This window comes from Tamandua tetradactyla, chromosome 12 (genome assembly GCF_023851605.1).
Source record: "Tamandua tetradactyla isolate mTamTet1 chromosome 12, mTamTet1.pri, whole genome shotgun sequence".
In the NCBI taxonomy this organism is placed as follows: domain Eukaryota; kingdom Metazoa; phylum Chordata; class Mammalia; order Pilosa; family Myrmecophagidae; genus Tamandua; species Tamandua tetradactyla.
This window is the reverse complement of record NC_135338.1, coordinates 71,859,953-71,884,176: the sequence shown is the minus strand read 5'-3', so window position 1 is coordinate 71,884,176 and position 24,224 is coordinate 71,859,953. Positions and strand designations below refer to the sequence as shown.

At 37.0% G+C, this 24,224-nt stretch overlaps 1 protein-coding gene across 6 annotated transcripts in view; it reads right to left on the bottom strand.

Moving 5' to 3' along the window:
• Nucleotides 1-24,224, bottom strand: part of UACA (uveal autoantigen with coiled-coil domains and ankyrin repeats) — a 150,929-nt gene that overhangs the window by 69,510 nt on the left and 57,195 nt on the right. For 5 of the 6 annotated variants that reach the window (XM_077123912.1, XM_077123915.1, XM_077123914.1 and 2 more), the window contains exons 3-5: nucleotides 22,418-22,506; nucleotides 15,602-15,666; nucleotides 14,747-14,804 (exon numbers count right to left, since the gene is read on the bottom strand). In XM_077123912.1, the coding sequence (XP_076980027.1) occupies nucleotides 14,747-14,804; nucleotides 15,602-15,666; nucleotides 22,418-22,506 (212 nt within the window). Of the gene's footprint in view, nucleotides 1-11,858; nucleotides 12,034-14,746; nucleotides 14,805-15,601; nucleotides 15,667-22,417; nucleotides 22,507-24,224 lie in introns of those variants that run through there. The other variant, XM_077123917.1, reaches the window with a different exon arrangement.

Here is a 24,224-nt window from a genome sequence, read left to right as displayed (position 1 = left end):
TTCAATAAAAGGGGATTTATTTAGTTAATGTATAGTTCTTCAGAGGAAAGGCAGCTAACTTTCAACTGAGGTTCTTTCTTACATGGGAAAGCACAGTGCGATCTCTGCTGGCATTCTCTCCAGGCTTCTGGGTTCCAACAACTTGCCCTGCGGTGATTCCTTTCTGCATCTCCAAAGGCCTGGATTGAACTGCTTGGGCCGTGCTATGTTGAGCTCTCTCACTGAAGCACCAGCAAAATAAATCAAACACCATTCAGTGCAGCAGGCAAGCCTCCTAGACAACTGCAGATGTAATCAGTAACAGACAAGCTTCACATGCCACTGGCTCATATCCACAGCAACAGAACTTGGCACCTTCACCTAGCCAAGTTGAAACCTGAATCTAACTACCACATGTCCACCCCTTGTCAACTTGGCAACTACATGCATCACCTTAAACAACATTAAAGTGCAAAAAATTCTCTTTTGGCTATGGACCTGTGAATCTCAAAACAAGTTATCTGGTACCAATATGCAATGGAGGGACAGTCACAGGATCCATAGGGAGAAACTGGAAGGAAAGCCTGCAGGGCAAACACCATTGGATTTCAAAGTCTGAAAGTCATTTATCCTTCAGCTTTAGAAAGTGGCAGTCCCACCCTTTCCAAGGGCCTATGCAGTGGTCGCCTCTTTCCGAATCAACCTTGGGGTACACTGAGGAGACCACCTTTTTCTCGGCTCCACCCTCTCCAGTTATAAGGGCAACACCTGGGCTCTCTGTCATTTCCGGGACACACACTCAACCCCTCCATGTAGTGGCAGCCAGGTTCTCCCTAGTCCCCAAGGAGCATGCTGTACCTTTTCAAAGGCCTGAAGCAGCACAACTCTTCCACTGCAACAAGACGGGAGACTCATCTTCTGCCCTCAGGACAAACACACCCTCTCCATGTATATGGGTGGGTCCACTCTCCTGGCTGAGGTTTCTTGGCTTCAGACTCAAGCTCTCGTGGTTCTCACTCTGCAAACTCCAATTTGTCCCTTTTGTTTCCCCTTTGTCCAGATTGGCCTTGATTCCATTTACACCAACAGTCTCTTCAATCACTCCAGGACTTCTCCATCATTTTCATCTCAGTTCCTCCAAAATCTTTCCCTTATGCATCAAAAAAAAAAAAAACCGTTCCAAAATATCTGGTATTTGCAAACCACAGCGGCACCCCACTTCTCAGGTACCAAATCTGTTCAAGTTTGCTGGCTGCCTGAATGCAATATACCAAAAACGGAATGGCTTATAAAAGGGGAATTTAATAAGTTGGTAGTTTACAGTTCTAAGGCAGAGAAAATGCCCCAATTAGAACAAGTCAATAGAAATAGCCAATCAAAGGTATCCAGGGAAAGATATCTTGCTTCAAGCAGGCCGATGAAGTTCAGGGTTTCTCTCTCAAATGAGAAGGCACATGGTGAACACAGTCACAGTTTCTCTCTTGACTGGAAAGGCACATGGTGAGCACAGCATCATTTCCTAGCTTTCTCTCCTGGCTTCCTGTTTCATGAAGCTCCCCAGGAGGCATTTTCCTTCTTCATTTCCAAAGGTCACTGGGTGTGGACTTTTTGCTTCGTGGTGCTGTAGCATTCTCTGCTCTCTCCAAATCTCTCATTCACCAAAATGTTTCCTCTTTTATAGGACTTCAGAAACCAATCAAGACCCACCCAAATGGGTGGAGACATGCCTCTACCTAACCCAGCTTAACAACCACTCTTAATTTGGTTACATCTCCAGGGAGATGATCTAATTACAAACAGTATTGAATAGGGATTATTCTGCCTTTAAGAAGTGGGATTTTTATTAAAACATGGCTTTTCTAGGGGACATACATCCTTTCAAACGAGCACACTGTACTAATAAAAGGAACAATTCAACAAGAAGACATAACAATCATAAATATTTATGCACCGAGCCAGAATGCAACAAAAAAAACATGAGGAAAACACTGAAAAGAGAAATTGACACATCTACTGTCAGAATTGGAAACTTCAATTTCCCTCTCTCGTCAATGGACAGAACATCTAGACAGAGGATCAATAAAGAAACAGAGAATTTGAATAATAAATGAGCTAGACTAAACAGACATTTATAGAACATTACACCTCACAACAGCAGGATACACCTTTTTCTCAAGTGCTCATGGCTCATTCTCAAAGATAGACCATATGCTGGATCACAAAGCAAGTCTCAATAAATTTAAAAAGACTGAAATCATACAAAACACTTTCTCAGATCATAAAGGAATGAAGTTGGAAATCAATAGTAGGGAAAGTGCCAGAAAATTCACAAATATGTGGAGGCTCAACAACATACTCTTAAACAACCAGTGGGTCAATGAACAAATTACAAGAGAAATCAATAAATATCTTGAGGCAAATGAAAATGAAAACACAACATATCAAAGTTTATGGGATGCAGCAAAGGCAGTGCTAAGAGGGAAATTTATTGCCCTAAATGCCTATAACAAAAAGAAGAAAGAGCGAAAATCAAGGAATTAACTGTCCACTTGGAATAACTAGAGAAAGAATAGCAAACTAACCCCAAAGCAAATAAAAGGAAAAAAATAATGAAAATTAGAGCAGAAATAAATGAAATTGAGAACACGAAAACAATCGAGAAAATCAACAAAATCAGAAATTGGTTCTATGAGAAAATCAGTAACATGGATGGACCCTTAGAGAGGTTGACAAAAAGAAGAAGAGAGAGAATGCAAATAAATAAAATCAGAAATGGAAGAGGAAACATAACCACTGACCCCATAGAAATAAAGGAAGTAACAAGAGGATACTATGAACAACTTTATGCTAATAAATTTTACAACGTAGATGAAATGGACAACTTTCAAGAAAGGTATGAACACCAGCATTGACTCTAGAAGAAATAGATGACCTCAACAAACCAATCACAAGTGGAGAAACTGAATCAGTCATTAAGAAGCTCCCCAAAAAGAAAAGTCCAGGACTAGATGGCTTCACATGTGAATTCTACCAAACATTCAAGAGAGAATTAGTACCAACCCTGCTCAAACTCTTCAAAAAAATTAAAGAGGGAAAGCTACCTAACTCTTTCTCATTTCTCTTGTAATTTGCTCTCATATGAAGCCAACATCACCCTCATACCAAAGCCAGACAAAGATATTCAAGAAAAGAAAACTGCAGACCAATCTCTCTAATGAATATAGATAGAAAAATCCTCAACAAAATTCTTACAAATTGAATCCAGCAGCACATTAAAAGAATTATACACCATGACCAAGTAGGATTCATCCCAAGTATGCAAGGATGGTTCAACATAAGAAAATCAATTAATGTAATACACCATATCAACAAATCAAAGCAGAAAAACCACAGGATCATCTCAATTGATGCAAAAAGGCATTTGACAAAATTCAACATCCTTTCTTGCTGAAAACATTTCAAAGGATAGGAATACAAGGGAACTTCCTTAAAATGATAGAGGGAATATATGAAAAACCCACAGCTAATATCATCCTCAATGGGGAAAAACTGAAAACTTTCCCCCTAAGATCAGGAACAAGACAAGGATGTCCACTATCACCACTGTTATTCAACATTGTGTTGGAAGTTCTAGCCAGAGCAATTAGACAAGAAAAAGAAATACAAGGCATCAAAATTGGAAAGGAAGAAGTAAAACTCTCACTGTTTGCAGATGATATAATACTAAATGTCAAAAACCCCCAAAAATCCACAGCAAAACAACTAGAGCTAACAAATGAGTACAGCAAAGTGTCAGGTTACAAGATCAACAGTCAAAAATCTGTAGTGTTTCTATACACTAGTAATGAAGAATCTGAGGGGGGAAACCAAGGAAACTATTCCATTTACAATTGCAAACAAAAGAATAAAATATTAAGGAATAAATTTAACCAAAGAGACAAAAGACCTACACTAAGAAAATTACAAGAAATTGTCAAAAGAAATCACAGAAGACCTAAATAAATGGAAGGGCATACTGTGCTCATGGATTAGAAGACTAAATATACTTAGGATGTCAATTTCACTGAAACTGATTTACAGATTCAATGCAATACCAATTAAAATCCCAAAAAAGTTACTTTTCAGAAATAGAAAAACCAATAACCAAATTTATCTGGAAAGGCAGAGTGCCCTGAATAGCTAAAAATATCCTGAGAAAGAAAAATGAAGTCAGAGGTCTCACATTACCTGACTTTAAAACATATTGTGAAGCTACAGTAGTCAAAACAGCATGGGTACCGGCATAAAGATAGATATACTCACCAACAGAATCGAATAGAGTGTTCAAATATAGACCCTCTCATCTACGGACAACTGACCTTTGATAACACAGTCAAGCCAACTCACCTGGGATAGACCACTGTCTTCAATAAATGGTGCCTAGAGAACTGGAAATCCACTTGCAAAAGAATGAAAAAGGATCCATATCTCACACCCTATACAAAAATTAACTCAAAATGGATCAAAGACCTAAACATCAGATAAGGCCATAAACCTTTTAGAAGAAAATATAGGGAAATATCTTATAAATCTTATAATAGGAGGTGGTTTCCTGGATCTTACACCCAAAGCATGAGCACTGAAGAAAGAAATAGATAAATGGGAACTCCTCAAAATTAAACACTTTTGTGCATCAAAGAACTTTGTCAAGAAAGTAAAAAGACAGCCTACACAATGGGAGACAATATTTGGAAACGATATATCACATAAAGGTCTAGTATCCAGAATATAAAAAGAGACAGTTCAACTCAAAAACAAAAAGACAGACAAACCAGTTACAAAATGGGCAAAAGACATGAACAGACACTTTCCAGAAGAGGAAATACAAATGTCCAAAAGGCACACGAAAAGATGCTCAACTTCACCGGCTATTAGGAAAATGCAAATCAAAACCACAATGAGATATCATCTCACACCCACCAGAACGGCCATTATCAGTAAAACAGAAAACGACAAGTGCTGAAGAGGATGTGGAGAAAGAGGCACACTTATCCACTGTTGGTGGGAATGTCAAATGGTACAACCACTGTATAGAAGGCAGTTTGGCAGTTCCTCAAGAAGGTAAGTACAGAATTGCCATATGACCTGGCAATGTCATTACTAGGTATCTACACAATCGGACATTTGCACACCAATGTTTATAGCATCATTATTTACAATTGCCAAGAGACAGAAACAGCCAAAATGTCCATCAACAGAGGAGTGGCTAAACAAGCTATGGTATATACATATGATGGAATATTATGCAACTGTAAGATAGAAAAAAATTATTAAGTATGTAACAACATGGATGGACCTTAAGGACATTATGCTGAATGAGAGTAGCCAGAAACAAAAGGACAAATACTGTATGGTTTCACTGATATGAACTGACATTAGTGAATGAATTTGGAGAATTTCAGTTGGTAGCAGAGACCAATAGGAGATAGAAATAGGGTAGATATTGGGTAATTGGAACTGAAGGGATACAGATTGTGCAACAGGACTGATTGTAAAAATTCAGAAATGGATAGCACAATACTACCTAATAGTAATACAATAATAGAACACTCAATGAAGCTGTATGTGAGAATGATAGAGGGAGAAGGGATGCAGACACAAATGAAATCAGAAGAAAAGATAGACAATAAAGACTGAGATGGCATAATCTAGGAATGCCTACAGTGTACAGTGATAGTGACTAAATGTACAAATTTAAAAATGTTTTTGCATGAGGAAGAATGAAGGAATGTCAATAATGCAGGATGCTGAAAATATATGGTAATTAATACTTTAAAACTTTAACTTATGTGGGAGACTAAAGCAAAAAATGTTTATTTGGTACAAAATTCATATTTTGATTAGTGCATTTCCTAATATAACTTATGTGGACAGCCTAACTGAACACGATTTTACTTGAAATCTTGAGTAGGGCATGAGATTTTATAGATCATATATTTCCAGAGTGAGGCCCCGATAAATCCCAGAGTGATCTGAAAAGTGAATAAAAAAGTATTTGCAAAGTCCCCTTGGGGGAATGATGAGAAAGGGGGAAAACTCAACTTCCCCAAGTGGAGAATTCTTGATATTCTCACAAGCAGTGGGGACAACCAAAGCAATAGGCTGAGCCCCAAATCCTGGGGTTTGTTCACATGAAACTTAACCCCGCAAAGGAATAGGCTAAGCCTGCTTAAAATTAGGCCTAAGAGTCACCCTCAAGAGAATCTCTTCTGTTGCTCAGATGTGGCCTCTCTCTCTCAGCCAACATGACAAACTCACTGCCCTCCCCCCCTCCCCCAGGTGGGACATGACTCCCAGGGGTATGGACCTTCCTGGTATCATGGGACAGAAATCCTAGAATGAGCTGGGACTCAGCATCAAGGGATTGAGAAAATCTTCTCGACTGAAAGGGGGAAGAATGAAATGAGACAAAATAAAGTGTCAATGGCTGAGGAATTCCAAACAGAGTCGAGAGGTTATCATGGAGGTTATTCTGACACATTAAATACATATCACCTTTTTAGTTAAGGTGCAATGGAGAGGCTGGAGGGAACTGCCTAAAAATGTACAGCTGTGTTCCAGTAACCATGTTTCTTGAAGATGATTGTATGACATAGCTTTTGTAAAGTGACTGCGTGATTGAGAAAACCTTGTGTCTGATGCTCCTTGTATCTACCTTACTGACAGATGAGTAAAACATATGGATTAAAAAAAATAAATAATAGGGGGAATAAATGTTAAAATAAATATAGTAGATTGAAATGCTAGTGATCAACGAAAGGGAGGGGTAAGGGGTATGGTATGTATGAACCTTTTTCTGCTTTCTTTTTCTTTTTCTGAATTGATGCAAATGTTCTAAGAAACGATCATGATGATGAATATGCAACTATGTGATGATATTGTGAATTACTGATTATATATGTACAATGGAATGATCATATGGTAAGAATGTTTGCATTTGTAGATTGGTATGTTTAACGAATAAAATAAATTTAAAAAAAAAAAAGAAATGCTAGTGATTGATGAATGGGAGGAGTGTTCTACTTTCCTAGCAGGTGGAATGCAATATACCAGAAATGAAATAGCTAAAAGGGGAATTTAATAAGTTGCTAGTTTACAGTTCTAAGGCAGAGAAAATGTCCCAATTAAAACATTTCTATAGAAATATCCAATCTAAGGCATCCAGGGAAAGAAACCTTGGTTCAAGAAGGCCAATAAAGTTCAGGGTTTCTCTCTCAAGTGGAAGGGCACATGGTGAACACAGTCAGAGTTTCTCTCATCTGGAAAGGCACACGGTGAACACAGTCAGGGTTCCTCTCTCATTTGGAAGGGCACATGGTGAACATGGCATCATCTGCTAGCTTCTTCCCCTGACTTCCTGTTTCATGAAGCTCCCTGGGAGGCATTTTCCTTCTTCATCTCCAAACGTCACTGGCTGGTGGACTCTGCTTCTCGTGGCTATGTCGTTCTGCTCTGCTCTCCCTAAATCTCTTTCATTCTCCTAAATGTTTCCTCTTTTATTGGACTCCAGAAACTTATCAAGAACCACCCAAATGGGTGGAGACATGTCGTCACCTAATCCAGCTTAACAACCATTATTGATTAACACATCTCCAGGGAAATGATCTGATTATAGTTTGAAACATACACTATTGATTAGGGATTATTCTGCCTTTATGAAATGGGATTTAGATTAAAATATGGCTTTTCTAGGGGACATACATCCTTTTAAACCAGCACAAGGGGTAAAGGGTATGTATGTATGAATTTTTTTCTGTTTTCTTTTTATTTCTTTCTCTGAATTGATGCAAATGTTCTAAGAAATGATCATGATCGAGTTACTGATTATATAACAAGAATGGAATGATCGTATGGTAAGAATGTTTGTGTTTGTATGCAGTTATGTTTCATAAATAAAATAAATAAAAATAAAAATGACCATGTGATGAGTACACAACTGTGAGATGATATAGTGAGCCACTGATTGTGTACTGTGGATGAACTATATGGTACATGAAGATAGCTCAATAAAAATATTTTCTAAAAAAAAAAGAAAGACGGACATATTGAACAATGGAAGCAAACTGAGAATTCAGAAACAGACCTTCACATCCGTGGCTGTCAAGTCCTCAACTGAGACAACACTCTCTTTCACAAATGGTGTTGGAAGAGCTGGATATCCATATCCAAAAGAATGAAAAAGGATCCCTATCTCATACCTTGTGCAAAAATTAACTGAAAATGGATCAAAGAACTAAATACAAGAGCTAGGACCATAAAGCTCTTAGAATAAAATGTAAGGAAGCATCTTCATGCTCTTGTATTGAGCAATGGTCTCTTAAGACTTTATACCCAAAGCAAAACAACAAAAGAAAAAAAAATAGATAAAAGTGACCTCCTCAAAACTTTTGCGCTTCAGAGGACTTTGTCAAGAAAGTGAAAACAGCAACTCAATGGGAGCAACTATTTGGAAACCACATATCTGATAAGGGTTTAATATGCAGAATATAAAAAGAAATCATACAACTCAATAATAAAAAGACAAACAACTCAATTAAAAATGGGCAAAAGACTTAAATAGACATTTCTCCAGAGAAGAAATACAAATGGCTAAAAAGGCATGTGAAAAGATGCTCAACAGCATTAGCCATGGGGGAAATGCAAATCAAAACAAAAATGAAATATCATTTCACATCTACTAGAATGGCCACTATTAAAAAAAAAAACAGAAAATTATAAGTATTGGAGAGGATGCAGAGAAATAGGAACATTCTTTCAATACTGGTAGGAATGTGAAATGTGCAGCCGCTGTGGAAGACAGTCTGATAGTTCCTCTGGAACTATATAGAATTGCCACATGATCTGGTAATTCCACTACTAAATATATACCCAGAAGAACTGAAAGCTGGGATGCAAACAGACACTTGCACGTGTTCATAGTGACATTATTTTCAATTGCCAAAAGATGGAAGCAACCCAAATGTCCATCAACTGATGAATGGATAAACAAAATACGGTCTATACATAGAATAGAATATTATTCAGCTGTAAGAAGGACTAAGGTCCTTACTAAGGCACCAACATGGATGAATCTTGAGAGGACATTTTGTGTGAAATAAGCGAGACACAAAAGGACAACTATTGTATGCGCTGAATAATATGTTCTAATTATAATAAACAAACTCATAGAGTTAAAATCCAAAATATAGGTTACCAGCAAATAAAATGAGGGTACAGTATATATACAGCTGATGCTTAATGTGTGCAGAATTTTTAATTCTATTGATTGTAAATGTTCGGAGATGGAAAGAGGTGATGGTGGCACATTATTGTGAGTGTAATGAACAGTGCTGAATTATGCATGTGATTGCGGTTGAAAAAGGAATTTTAGGGTTGTGTATGTCATTAGAAGGAAAGCTAGAAGATAAAACATGGGATATAGTGAACTCTGTTGTGAATGATGACTGTGGCTAACAGTACAAATATAAGGATGTTCTTTCAAGAGCTCGAACAAAATAGACATTACTATTATAAGGTTTTAACAATAAGGTGGTATATGGGAAAAAATATAGCTAATGTAAACTCTGGACTATAAGTTAATAGTAATATTTTAATATTCTCTTATAGTGTGCTGGTTTGAACCTGTGGTGGACCCCAAAAAAGCCATGTCCTTTAATCATCATTCAACATTGCTGTCCAGGAGCTTTGTGATTGTTCCCATGGAGATGTGACTCACCCAATTATAGGTATTAACTTTTGATTAGACAGAGATATGACTCCACCCATTCCAGGTGAGCCTTGACTGGAGTCCTCTATAAGAGGAAACATTTGAGAGAGTCCCTTGAAAATGACATGAGAATGATGACATAGCCATGAGAATGCCAAGACAGCCACAAAAATGAAGAGAGACCATGCAGCCAGAGACCTTTGGAGCTGAAGAAGGAAAACATTCCCAGGGGAGCTTCAGGAAACAAGAAGCCTGGAGAGAGAGCTAGCAGATGTCACCATGTTTGCCATGTGCCTGTCCAGTTGAGAGAGAAACCTTAAGTTCATCAGCTTTTCTTGAGTGAATGTTAATCTCTTGTTGGTGCCTTAATTTGGACATTTTTATAGACTTGATTTAATTGGTATATTTTCTCAGATTTAGAACTGTTAAACTATCAGTTTACTGTTCTAAAATTCCCCTTTTTAAAAAGCCATTCCATTTCTGGTATATTGCATTCTGGCAGCCAGCAAACTAGGACAGATTTTGGTACCAGAAAGTGGGGTGCTACTGTGGTTTGCAAATACCAAACATGTTGGAGCGGCTTTTTAAATGGATAAGGGGAAGATTTTGGAAGAGCTGTGAGGAGCTTGAAAGAGAAGGCCTAGAACGCTTTGAAGAGACTGTTGGTAGAAACGTGGACTTCTGACGTGACTCTAGACAGAAATGAGGTATGTTATCGCAAACTGGAATGAAGGTGATCCTTGTTTTAAAATGGCAGATAATCTGGCAAAATTGACTAGTGGCTTTGCTGGAAGGCAGGTTTTAAAAGCCATGAACTTGGGTATTTAGCAGAAGAGATTTCCAAATTAAATGTTGAAACTGCAGCCTGGTTTCCCCTCACAGCTTATAGTGAAATGCGACAGGAAAGAAATAAGCTAAGAACTGAACTCCTGGGTACAAATAAACCAGATATTGATGTTCTGGAAAATTCTGAGCTTCCAGGAGGGGAGACCCCAGAGAATAGTGCCCCGCATGAGGATTTAACCAAATGTGGAACCAGTCAGCCATTTCAGAAAAAGTCAGCATTGGAAATGGAGTTATCCAGGAAGGATCTGTGGAAACTCCTGCTGTCTGATGGGCACGATCCTTGCTTGCTACATAGAAAGCCAACAGAGTGCTGTGGGGCCTGTATAAAAGGAACCACTCACTGCCAGTCTCAACTGGGGGGCTCAGAAAAGGGACAATGTGAAGGTAAAATAACTTCAGAGGCAGAACCACGGAGGCTGGGGTCTAAAGTCAAGAAGACTTGGGCCAGGAGGCAGACCTCCCCAAGTACATGGAGAGGGTGAGTTTGCCCCGAAGGCAGAGGACAGGCCTTCTACCTCATTGCAGTGGAAGAGTGTTGCCGCCTCAGGCCTTGAAGAGGGTGCAGCACATTCCTTGGGAATCGGGAAGAGCCTGACTGCCATCACATGGAGGGGTAGAGCGTGTGCCCTGGAGATGGCAGAGAGCCCAGGTGCAGCCCCAGTGCTTGAAGGGGTAGAGCCAAGAAAAAGGTGATCTCCCCAGTGTCCCCCAAGGTTGAATTCAGAGAGTGGCAGGCCACTGCATAGGCCCTTGGAAAGGGTGGGATTGCACTTTCTAAATCATCAAAGATAAATGACTCTCAGAATTTGAAATCTAATGGAGTTTGCCCTGCATGTTTTTGAAACTGCTTGGGTCCGGTGACCCCTGTATTCCTTCCAATTTCTCCCAATGGAAACAGAAATACGAACGCTAGGACTGTCCCTCCTATGTATGTTGGCAGTAAATAACTTGTTCTGAGTTTTTACAGGTCCAGAGCCAGAAGAGAATTTTGCTTTAGACAGACCATGCCTGCAGTTGACTTTCACAAGATTTTGTACTGTTTCTAACTTTGTATTACATTTGTATTGTTACTGAAATGCTTTAAGCCTTTCTGATAACGTTACAGGATGAATGTATTTTGCATTTGGAAAGAAAATGTCTTTTTGGAGTCCAAAGGGTTGAATGTGCTGGTCTGAATATATGTGGTAGACCGCAGATAAGCCATGTCCTTTAATCCTCATTCAATATTGCTGGCCAATATTGTGATTGTTCCCATGGAGATGTGACTCAACCGATTGTGAGTACTCACTTTTGATTAGCAGGTGATGTGACTCCACCCATTCCAGGTGGCCTTGACTGGAATCCTTCAAAAGAGGAAACATTCTGGAGAAAGTCCCGTGAGAATGACAAGAGCCCATTCAGCCAGAAACCTTTGGAACTGAAGAAGGAAAATGTCCCTGGGGGAGTTTCATGAAACCAGAAGCCTGGAGAGAAAGCCAGCAGAGGTTGACATGTTCACATTGTGCCTTTCCAGTTGAGAGAGAAACCTTGAACTTCATCAGCCTTTCTTGAGTGGAGGTAATCTCTTGTTGGTGTCTCAATTTGGACATTTTTATAGACTTGCTTTAATTGATATATTTTCTCAGCCTTAGAACTGTAAACTAGCAACTTATTAAAATCCCCCTTTTAAAAAGCCATTCCATTCCTGGTATATTGCATTCTGGCAGCTAGCAAACTAGAGCACACAGGTTGTAACAAAGGTACCACACCAATGCTAAGTGTTAATAATAAGGGGCATAAGGGTATGGGGTTTTTATTTTTGGAGTAATGAAAATGTACTAAAATTTATTGTGACTATGAATACACAACTCTGTGATTATAGATTATACTGTGAGCCATGGATTGTGTGCCTTGGATTTATTTTAAGGTATGTGACTATATCTCAATAAGGTACTTTAAAAAAAATAGGTAAAAAATTGTGAACCTAGAAATAAAGGCAAGAAATAAAACAGGATTAAGAACTACATGTCCAGAAAAGAACTTAAATAATGGTTACTGCTTTGTGGATGTGGTTGGCAACAAGCAGATCAGAAACCTACAAAAGTCTGAGGAAACTGAACTGCCCCACACCCCAAAAAGTCCAATCTGCTAAAACTCATGATTGTTCCAGCCCATAAGCAGCCTCCATAGAAGACACACTCTACAATACCCATGTTTTCTATGGCCTTGTAGGATAATGGACAAGTAAAAACCTCCCAGATGGATAGCCAGAGACAACAGAAAACAACTGACAGGGATTTCTCCCAGAAAACAGGATCAGTGCAGCTTCCAGGTGAAATAACCAAGAAATTTACTCTAAGGATTTGGAAGGGAGTCTTCGCAAGTTTTGCTCAGTAGGATTTGATAATTGCTATTGGCTAGTGATAGCTGCATGTTTCCCAGTTCACCCTTTTCTGAAAGGAAGTTTTAATTTCAATTATCCCATTCTTCCTCATTAGCATATATTCTGAGGAGCAGAATGTCTTCTCTTTGAGTTTAAAGATTGCTGGACCATGAGGAGCCACCAGAGCCTAAAAGAAAAAACTGCAGATCAAAAAGAAATATTTTACTTTATGCTAGATGTAGAACTGGATTAGACTACAAATCCTCTTCCTTGCAGAACAGGTAAAGTAAAGGGGCTGTGGGAAAGTACAGGCTGTGGGAATGTTTGGAAAGCCAGAAGGTTAGATTATTGCAGAGTATGCAATCTATAACAAAAAATCTGGTTTACTCTTCTACAGTGTAGTAGCCTAGAGCCAGAGACTACATTTCTAAACCTTCTTGTAGATAAATATAGCCAATTGACCTTACTTTTGTCAATGGAATGTGAGTAGGCTATCTACCACGTCCAAGTTCCATTGTTGAGACTTTGGACACAGTCCCCTCCATGCTGTCTTTTCCTTTCCCGCAAGCTAGAACATGAACGTGACTGCAGCCCTGTGTCAACCACATAGTTGAGGAAGACATCCAGAGGAAAGTGAAGTAACAAGACAGAAATAATTCAGCTCATGAGTGACCACAAGTGACCCGCCAACCTAGACAATTCATCACCTATTTTTTATAAGCAGCTGATATTGGAACTTTTTTTGTTACTGCAACTTGACTTTCATTCTTACTGCGACATCTTCTGAACAAATACTAAGATTTCAATCAGTCAAGTTGAGCTACTTTTAAATACAGGGATAATAAAATCTGTAATCACTCCCAGTGATCACTGTGAAAAATACTTTGCAAATTATGTCATTCTATGCAGAAATAAAGGAAAAGAAGTGCACTATCTGAGAAATTATACTATCATAAAAGCATATGAAAGGCAAAAAGGAAAAAACTAAAGGAAAATTAAGGCATTAAAATGTGAAGGAAATTTGAAGAATAACATATTTTTAATGCAGACCACTTTACTGTAAATAGTCCATTTTCTTAACAGGGGAGGGTAGTTTTTTTTTCCTTTCCTTTGGTCTACTAGTAAATTAGAGAAATTTCAGACATACAAGAGTCAGGCAAAAGGTCAAGCTATATTACATTCCAAAAATACTTAAATATGTAACTTTTTCAAAGCATTTTCTTTAAGGCACCTAAAGAATAACATAGATAAATTTAGACACACAAGTATATTTAATAAAATCTGTAAGATTACTAGTATAAGTAATTTTTCAAAATATACATTACAGTAATAGGAAATTCAGCACCAACATTTCTAAATCAAACCGACAACCATCCACATTAATTAAAAATTTTAATATTATGCTACATACTAGATATGACTTAATTTTAACCACTTATTGTGGTAGTATTAACTTCATTTTGCAATTCAGAAAAATGACTTTCAGACATGGTAAATGTAGCTTATAAAGAAAGAGGAAAGTCTTCCTTCCCATTTTTCCCGCTAATTCTAAAACATAAACACATACACAGTACTAGGAGCTCCTTGAGAGGAAGATAACGATCTAGTCACCTTTGAACCGTTGGTTACATCATCTGAGGTAATTGGCTTATAAATATCAGCTGAATTAATGCTTTTAAGCAATCTAATAAATCTCAAATTGAGTAAATAAAAATAGCCTTATACTCTTTTCTCCATGAATTACAACTTTGAAATTAATTTAAATACCTAGATATTTTAACAAATATTTATGTTCAAGTGAAACGTTTGCTTACCTGCATCATGAAGTGCGGTCCTTCCTTGTAGGTCTCCATGTTCAGTGGGACAATTATACTATTAAAACAGAGAAACTTAATAATTTAGGACAGTTTTAGTTTAATATTAAATATCTAGACTCAAATGAACAGCTGTTCTTTAATTTAAAATATTCCATTTATCAAAGAAACAAAACTATTAGACAATCAACTAAACAATTTAAAATAAACAATTACATTATACTGTAAATTGAACAGCATTTCACCAAACAGGAAAACGCACAGGACATTACAATAGCATGGGATGTAGAAAATAAGCTATTGGATTTTTGCAGCCAGAGTAAAACTGTAAACTACTGAATGAGAAAAATAAATGAGTTCTGCTATAAAACTTAATGGTAAAAAAAATGTGTAAGGAAATATTTTACTGGCTCCTTTGACTGAAAACTTAACACAGCCAACTAGTTCATAGAATTCTGTGGTTGCTGGATTAAAAATTTAACAATGATTTTAATATTACGTAGTACGAGTTATCCGAGTTATCTATATTTATATAGAAAAGCACAGATTTTACATTTATCACTATATTTATGTCTCATATTAGACAACAGTAAATTCCAGTCTCCAGCTAATGTTAACAGGAAGATCAAGTCTTTGTTATTTATTTTTAATACACTAAGTTATGCAACCCACTTCCCCCAGAGGTTTTGCTCTTTATTGTGCACATTCCTTCAACACGATGGAAAAAATATTATGTAGGCTAATAGTCAGAGTGAGTCTATCATTTTCTTTGATCTAAAATTCCAAAGCACATTAAAACCCATTTATTATTTACAACTAAAAAAATAAATCCAAAGTATAAACCACTTTTAGTACCTGTAGAAGTTTTTGTAGGCACAATGCATGTCCATATTTTGCAGCTAAGTGAAGAGCATTTCTCCCTATAAAAGATTAATTATATATGAAGGATTATTTTCTTCATAATGTGAAGTCTCCATGGAAATATGACTATTTCCCCTCTCCCCAAATTAGTTGATAAAAATGCTTAATTTATAAGCATGGTTTTAGTTTATAAGATGGTTCACCTAGTTTGATTTTTTAATAATAGATATTATACATACCAAAATAATGAAGCTGGAAAGAAAATTAAACATACAAATCCAGAACTATGTATTAATTACATTGTATCTCCAGTACCTATAGCAGTGCCTGAGAAGTAGCAGGTAATTAACTATTGGTTTAGGGAAGGGGAAGGGAAGTAGGAAAAAAGAGAAGGGGGAAAGAGGTAGAGTAGAAGGAAAAGAAATACCTAGATTTCACGTTACATTTCTAAATAGCATGAATGTTGGAAACAGAGCTAAAAAGTTTAGTTCAAAGAAAAGGTCTTCTCTAATTTTTATGCTTCAGCTAAATTCGGATTATTAAAAGATTTGTGCTACTGAAAATCAGACAACCTGTTCAAAAATGTGTACTAAATATATAATTTTAAAGGAAAAAATAAAGTTACTAGTAATCTGAAGGCTAACTATGAATACTGGAAAAAGTAAATTTGCAGAGAAACATTCCACTTCCAAATTTTATTTCTCCTAATTGTTTTTCTTTGTACATGCATCTCCCTTGGATGGTGAAGGATATTAAGGGTTTCATTTTAGCTTTCAATCTTCAATGCTCTTAATTTCCCTCTAAGCTCATAAACTTTTTAAAACATAATTTGACTTCACAAGTAGACTTTTCTTCTAGAAAAGAAGTAATTTATGTTCTGTGCATTCTGGATAGTTGAATATACTGACTTTCAATTCTCACTCAGTCTTAAAGGGGTTTGGCTAAGTGGATTAGTTTCCCTGAGTCTGATTACTTCTTTATGGCTGACCAACCAAGTTCTAGAATAAAAAGCAAGGAGCCCAGGTCTTTGAATAAGTACAGATACAACATATTGAACTACACCCAAACATCCTCTAACTATAAACAAGTCAAACACTATCATTAGAAATTTCAATTTGCTACTGTAGCAAATAAGACAAGGTCCTTGACTTCAAGGATGGTCAATCTTAAGGACAAAAATGATCAAGTAAATCAAATAAAAATAGAACTAAATAACAGCAAAAAACAAAAGACAAAAAAAAGAGTTAAGCAGAATACAAGGATGCAGTATATTGAAATGATGTATGCTGAGATTGGGAAAGCATTTGAACTTGATTTGCACTGAGGGAGGGAGGGCAAAAGTCATAAATCAGCCACCAGGCAAAACTATGCAGATAAGAAAGAATACAGACAAAAACAAGAAAGATACTGTTTGAGTTTGAATCACTACAAATAATTAAATAAAGTCTGGCAGTACTAAAGAGATTTGGTTACTCCAAAAATTCCAATAACAAATATTCCGTTACATCAATGGAAGGCATATATAAATATAAACACATTTCTTTCATTGTTCAAAAGTAGCAGATATATTGACTTTGTTCTTCAGTTTAGACTCTGACCTATCTTTAGGCAAAGATTTTCCTCATAACTAAACTATGAGATCTCCTTTCCTCTCTTCCTTCTACCTCCCCTTCCCCCACCTCTCTCTCTCCCTCCCTCCCACCATTTCTCTCCCTCTCCCATTCATTTCTAAACATTATGCTTCTTAACAATATACATTTGCTTGGCCAAATTTGGAGATACAGGATAAAATATTAAAGCTGTTAAGGGAAATCTTCTTTCTAGGTCAACACCCACATTTGACTGAAAAACAAAGTAGAACAGCAGAAAAAAATAAGCTGTCAAAAGTCCCAGAGAACTGAATATGTTTATGCTGATGAACAGAAAACTAACACATACATTGAAGAGAAGCAATAGCTATATTCAAATATTTAAAGGTCCATCTTATTATGTATAGGCATACTTATGCTTTAGTTAGGACTAAATATAGACAAAAAACAGGAAAAGACAAATTTCAGCTGTCTACAAGAAATAATTTTTATCAATATGGCCAACCAAACATAGAACAGGTTTCCTTGTAAGGCTTAATGACTAAGAACACTGACTGCCACTTCTCTACTGACAGGCCTTGGGCAACTTACTTAATGGCCCAGTGCCTCAAGGCCTCACTGGGTTGAAGTGAGGATAAAGTGAATTAATACAAGTAAAACACTTACAGAGCAGTCATATATTACATAAGTATCAACTATACTTGTTATTATCACTAGTGTTATTTTTATAAGGCAGTTAGTTCCCCATCATAAGAAACATCCAAGCAAATGCTGATTGGCCTCATAACAAAGAGGATTCATATCTAAATAGTATGTGCATTAAATAGCCCTTAATGTTTCTAAAATTTTATGATTCTCTAACACTACCAAAGACCAATCCTAGACTTCAGATCTCCAAGTACTGGCCAGTCCATTAAGCCTTTCTCCTAAATTCCCTATTTTGACCTTTCCCCCACAACACCACATCAGATACACTTCTTTTCTCAACTATTTAAAAACAGAAAATTAAGGAATTCTCTTTTAAAATCACATTTAGATTTGATTAAGAACATTAGCGGTGTTCTTACAAATTACAACAAATTAGACAATCTAGATGAAATGGAAAAATTCCTAGAAATACAGAAATTTACTAAATTGTCTAAAACAGAATTAGAAAGCCTCAATAAGTCTCTAACAAGCACAAAAATTGAATGAGTACTCAAAAACCTTCCACCAAAGAAAAGTGCAGGACCAGATGACTTCAAAGCAAAAAGGGTCCTGGTCCTGTTGAATTTGCAAATCTTCCAAATAACAAATAATTCTGTCATGTTAACTATCTTAAAATACTGAAAAAGTAAGTTTCTGAGCTGATTTTGTTAGTCAAATATAGATTTGCTCCCAAGCCTAAAGTCAATATCAAAAAAGAAAATTATAATTATCAGCATAGAAGCAAATGAAGAAGGGAAGAGAGGAGGGAGAGAAAGAGGAGAGGGAGGAAGAAGGGAGGAAGCAAAGAAGAAAAATGAATTAGTTGGAGAGTGCCAAGATGGGGGCTTAGTGAGGTGTGGGATTTAGTTCATCCTCCAGAACAGCTACTAAATAGCCAGGAACAGTACCGAACAACTGCTGGGGCCACATCAGTAACCCCACACACAGTGTACCCCAGTCTGGACCAGCTGGACCAGCTGCAAGCCTCCTCAGAACCATGAGTTCCCCAAGCCGTGGCAGCCAGCACCCCTCCCCTACAGGCTCTTTCCCAGAGGGGAAAAGAAAGGGACTTTACCTGCAACACCGGCTGAACACAACAAAACTCCAACTGTGGAATTAATTAACAAATTCTGGCTATTACAAATAGACCCCCAGCTCAGCTGAACCTGGTCAAAGCAGAGGTTGCTGATTTTTGCCCCAGCACTAAGAGGGCAGGGCTAATGGAAAAAAAAAAAGAAACAGAGGTCTTTAAATCAGATAGTACCTAATACTTGAAAGGGTCTGGGCCCTGAAGGAAAGGAGGGGACACATAGGATCTGAAGGTACACAAAGCAACATACCAACTTATGCTCTTGATTGGCAAACCTGAGGAATGGGGGTCCTGCTCTGAGAAGGATTTTTGTCTTTCCTTTTTGTGGCTGTGTTTCTACAAAGGCTTGACTGCCCTTGGATACAGCAGCAGGACTTCTCAGGCTGCAACTGCCCAGGCAGAGGCAGAAACAAGCTTGTCTGAGTGTTTGTCTGGAGCCTGTGCTTCCCCAGGAGAGAAGTGAGGCCCAGTTCAGGTGGAGTCCCTCCCTCAAGAATTCAGACACCAGGGTTTGGAAATTTGAAGCTATTAAAGCCAGCCTACAACTTCTCCTCTGTCTCAACCACGTCCCCAGCAGGAAGAGTTTGCTGAACTTAAAGGTACCATATCATCTTATGTTGGTGGGACCTGCAGGCAGACAAGACCACATACTGGGCAGGATAAGAAAAACAGAGTCCAAAGATTTCACAAGAAAGTCTTTCAACCTGCTGGGTCTCACCCTGGGGGAAACCAACACAGGTGACTCTTTCCTCCTGACAGGAGGTCAGTTTGGTCTGGGAAAATCTGGCTGTGGTCTATAAGACCTAAGTAGACCCTCCTAAGGGTGGGGGGAAAAGGGCACCATACAGGCAGGGCAAGAACAAGAAAACAAGAACTGAAAAATTCTCCTCTGTTAAATGAAACCTAAGCTAGTGGTCCAGAATAAGCTGAACTGAAATGTCAAAGAACAGACAGACAACAAAGTCACCCAGCAAGAAAACCCTAGGTAAAAGAAGTGAAACAATCTCCAGAAAAACTAAATAAGGTAATTAAATGCCTAGATGCCAGCAAAACATAATGAATCATACTAGGAAAATTGAAGATATGGCCCAGTCAAAGGAACAAACCAATAATTCAAATGAGATACAGGAGTTGAAACAATTAATTCAGAATGTTTGAACAGACATGGACAACCTCATCAAAAATCAAATCAATGAACTGAGGGAGGATATAAAGAAGGTAAGGAATGAACAAAAAGAGAAAAACAAAAATCTGAAAAAACAAATCACAGAACTTATGGAAATGAAAGGCACAGTAGAAGAGATGAAAAAAACAATGGAAACCTACAATGTCCGATTTCAAGAGGCAGAAGATAACTAGAGAACTGGATATCCATATGCAAAAGAATGAAAGAGAATCCATATCTCACACCCTACACAAAAATTAACTCAAAATGGATCAAAGACCTAAACATTAGATCTAAGACCATAAAACTGTTAGAAGAAAATGTAGGGAAACATCTTATAAATCTTCAGGAAATAAAACTAATAACGAATCTTACTAGTCAATTTTCTTGAAATTTAAAATAGGAAATATAAAGAGATGCATATAAAACAAGCCAGTAGGTTATGAAGTATGTAACAAGATGGATGGACCTTAAGGACATTATGCTAAGTGAGATTAGCCAGAAACAAAAGGACAAATACTGTATGGTCTCACTGATATGAACGGACATTAGTGAATAAACTTGTGGAGAATGTCATTGGTAACAGAGACCATCAAGAGACAGAAATAGGGCAAGATATTGGGTAATCAGAGCTGAAGGGATACAGATTGTACAACAGGACTGATTGTAAAAACTCAGAAATGGATAGCACAATACTACCTAACTGTAATACAATTATGTTAAAACACTGAATGAAGCTGAATGTGAGAATGATAAAGGGAAGAGAGATGGGGACACAAATGAAATCAGAAAGAAAGACGATAAAGACTGAAATAGTATAATCTAGGAATGCCTACAGTGTATAACGATAGTGACTAAATGTACAAATTTTAAAAATGATTTTGCATGAGGAAGAACAAAGGAATGTCTTTACTGCAGGGGTGTTGAAAATAGATGGTAATTACTATTTTAAAATTTATTAACTTATGTGTGAGACTAAAGCAAAAAACGTTTATTTGGTACAAAATTTATATTTTGACTAGTGCATTTCCTAATATAACTTATGTAGACAGCTTAACTGACCACCATAAGTACATGGAACCTTGAGTAGGGCATGAGATTTTGTTGGTTTTTCCAGAGTGATGCCCCAATAAATCCCAGAGTGATTTGAACAGTGAATAAAAAAGTATTTGCAAAGTCCCCTCCGGGGTATGGTGAGAAAAGGGGAAAATTCAACTTCCCCAAGTTGAATTCTTGATATTCTCACAAGCAGCAGGGACAACCAAAGCAATAGGCTGAACCCCTAATCTTGGGGTTTGTTCATATGAAACATCCCCACAAAGGATAGGTCAAGCCTACTTAAAATTAGGCCTAAGAGCCACCCCCAAGAGAACCTCTTTTGTTGTTCAGATGTGGCCTCTCTCTCCAGCCAACACAACAAGCAAACTCACTGCCCTCCCCCGTCTATGTGGGACATGACTCCCAGGGGTGTGGACCTTCCTGGCAACGTGGGACAGAAATCCTAGGATGAGCTGAGACTCAGCATCAAGGGACAGAGAAAACCTTCTCGACCAAAAGGGGGAAGAGCAAAATGAGACAAAATAAAATGTCAATGGCTGAGGGATTCCAAACAGAGTTGAGAGGTTATCCTGGAGGTTATTCTTACTCATTAAATAGATATTACATTGTTATTCAAGATGTAATGGAGAGGCTAGGCTGGAGGGAACTGCCTGAAAATACAGAGTTGTGTTCCAGTAGCCATGTTTCTTGAAGATGATTTTATAATGATATAGCTTTCACAGTGTGACTGTGTGATTGTGAAAACCTTATTTCTGATGCTCCTTTTATCTACCTTATTGACAGATGAGTAAAACATATGGAATAAAAATAAATAATAGGGGGAAAAATGTTAAAATAAATTTAGATTGAAATGCTAGTGATCAGTGAAAGGGAGGTAGGTGTAAAGGGTATGGTACGCATGAATTTTTTTCTGTTTTCTTTTTATTCCTTTTTCAGAATTGATGCAAATGTTCTAAGAAATGATCATAATGGTGAATATGCAACTATGTGATGATATTGTGAATTACTGATTATATACGTAAAACAGAATGATCATAAGTTAAGAATGTTTGAGTTTATTATTTTTAAAAATTTTAAAATTAATAAAAAAAGAAAAAAATGAATTAGTTATAGACAATGAAGAAGAGGAGGAGGAGAAGGAGGAGGAGGTGCAGAAGAATATAAGCATGGACAAAATTTTTGTCTCCATGTTTTGTAAATGACTATAGAGGAAAACATACCTGCAGTATCACTGGCTGCAATATCAACTCCATGTATAAGGATAGCATTCAAACACTCAAGATTCCCTTTTGAGGCCACAACATGGAATCTAAATAAAGAGGAAACATTCGTTATGCCATGGAAACTTCTAAAGGTCAACTTAAAGGGTGACAACACTATTGTCACCCATTGCTCAACACACACGCACGTTTAAAAGGCTACATTAGAACATCCGTATTTTTAGTAGAAGAAAAAAGAAACCTATTCCATATTACTTAAAAATTCATTTCAAACCATATTTACATATAAGAGGTCAATTTTTTCTAGAAATACCTCCTTAGTAGCAATGAAATATTCTGATGTTCTACAGCCTTAATCTATAATATAGTATTATATATAGTAATATAGTATATATAGTAATATAGTATATATAGTAATATAGTATATATATATAGTAATATAGTACAAAAAATCTATAATATAGTATCATTAAACGGATTGATCATGACTTCAATGGCAAAAAATACTGGTGCTTGGAGCTTAATAAGTAAAAATTTTTATCAAAATTTTTTCAGATATATTAAAACTGCCAAAACAAATGAAATCATAACCGAAGGCTGAGTCCAAAGACAGATCAAAACATATCACTTGTCTTTAAAATTATCAAACTAAAACTGACATAGAAAAGCCTTCAAAACAAGCACTTGAAAAGCCATAAAATAACTGGTGCTCTCTTCTTCCCTAATAGTACCAACAACTAACAACTAATTCTTCCTTTTGCTTATAGACCTGTATAACTGGCTGACATTTCATGCAAACAGCCATAATTGAACATGTTTCCTAGTAAGGCAAGTCAAGCCTGATTAAGAAACTAACTTTAAATAACAAAATATCCATTATTTCTTTGATCATTCAACACTACTAATCAGCGAACACAGCTATATATTATATGCAATAAGTGACACTGGCTAATACTCCACTAAATTCAAACTGATAAACACAGCAGGATTTGCTGGGAAATAGTGTTGAATTCAGGTTCAAATAGAATCGAGGCCCTAAATAAGTACATGAACCCCTCTGAAGAAACAGGAGATAAAGGATATGAAAGTGCTTAGCAAGACACCTAGATACAGAGACATTCTATATCACACGCTCAGGGGGGGACTCCCTGGCCACACCATTTAAAAATTTTACATCTCCTCCATCCCCTGAAACCTTAGAACTCCCAGTTTCTCATCCCTGCCTTTATTATTCTACGTGGGAATATATTTTCTAATACAATATAAAATTTCACTTTTTATTTTCTTCAGTCTTTGAGTCTCTTCCCACTAGATTGCAAAATCAAGAAAAGCAGGATTATTTTCTTCTTTTTTGTTTCCTATAATGTTCCCCAGAACCAATTACAGTGCCAGACAGAGACAGATGTTAGGCCCTCAAATATTTCATTAAATGAATCCTTGGAAACAAAATCTGTAGATAATTTAGCAAATTCATTTCCAGATATTATAATACTCAGTCTTGCAACTCTGTTAGTTTAATGACATATACAAATGCAAAACAGAGACCAAGCACTACTCAATAAAGCAGGTTTGCATTAATTTAAAGAAAAAGAAATGTTTCTGGTAAAAGGAACCTAGTACTCTTAAGAGTCAGGTAAGTTCTCCTTATAGTAGAATAATTAAATTGCTATATGGTTGAGCATCATTTAATCTCTCTGCAATCCCTCTCTGAAGTAGGGAATTAGACTATGCAATGTACATTGGAACATTTCAAGGGATGCTAATTTACTTTACGCAAAGGTATTTAGTCTCTCAACAATCTTACAGA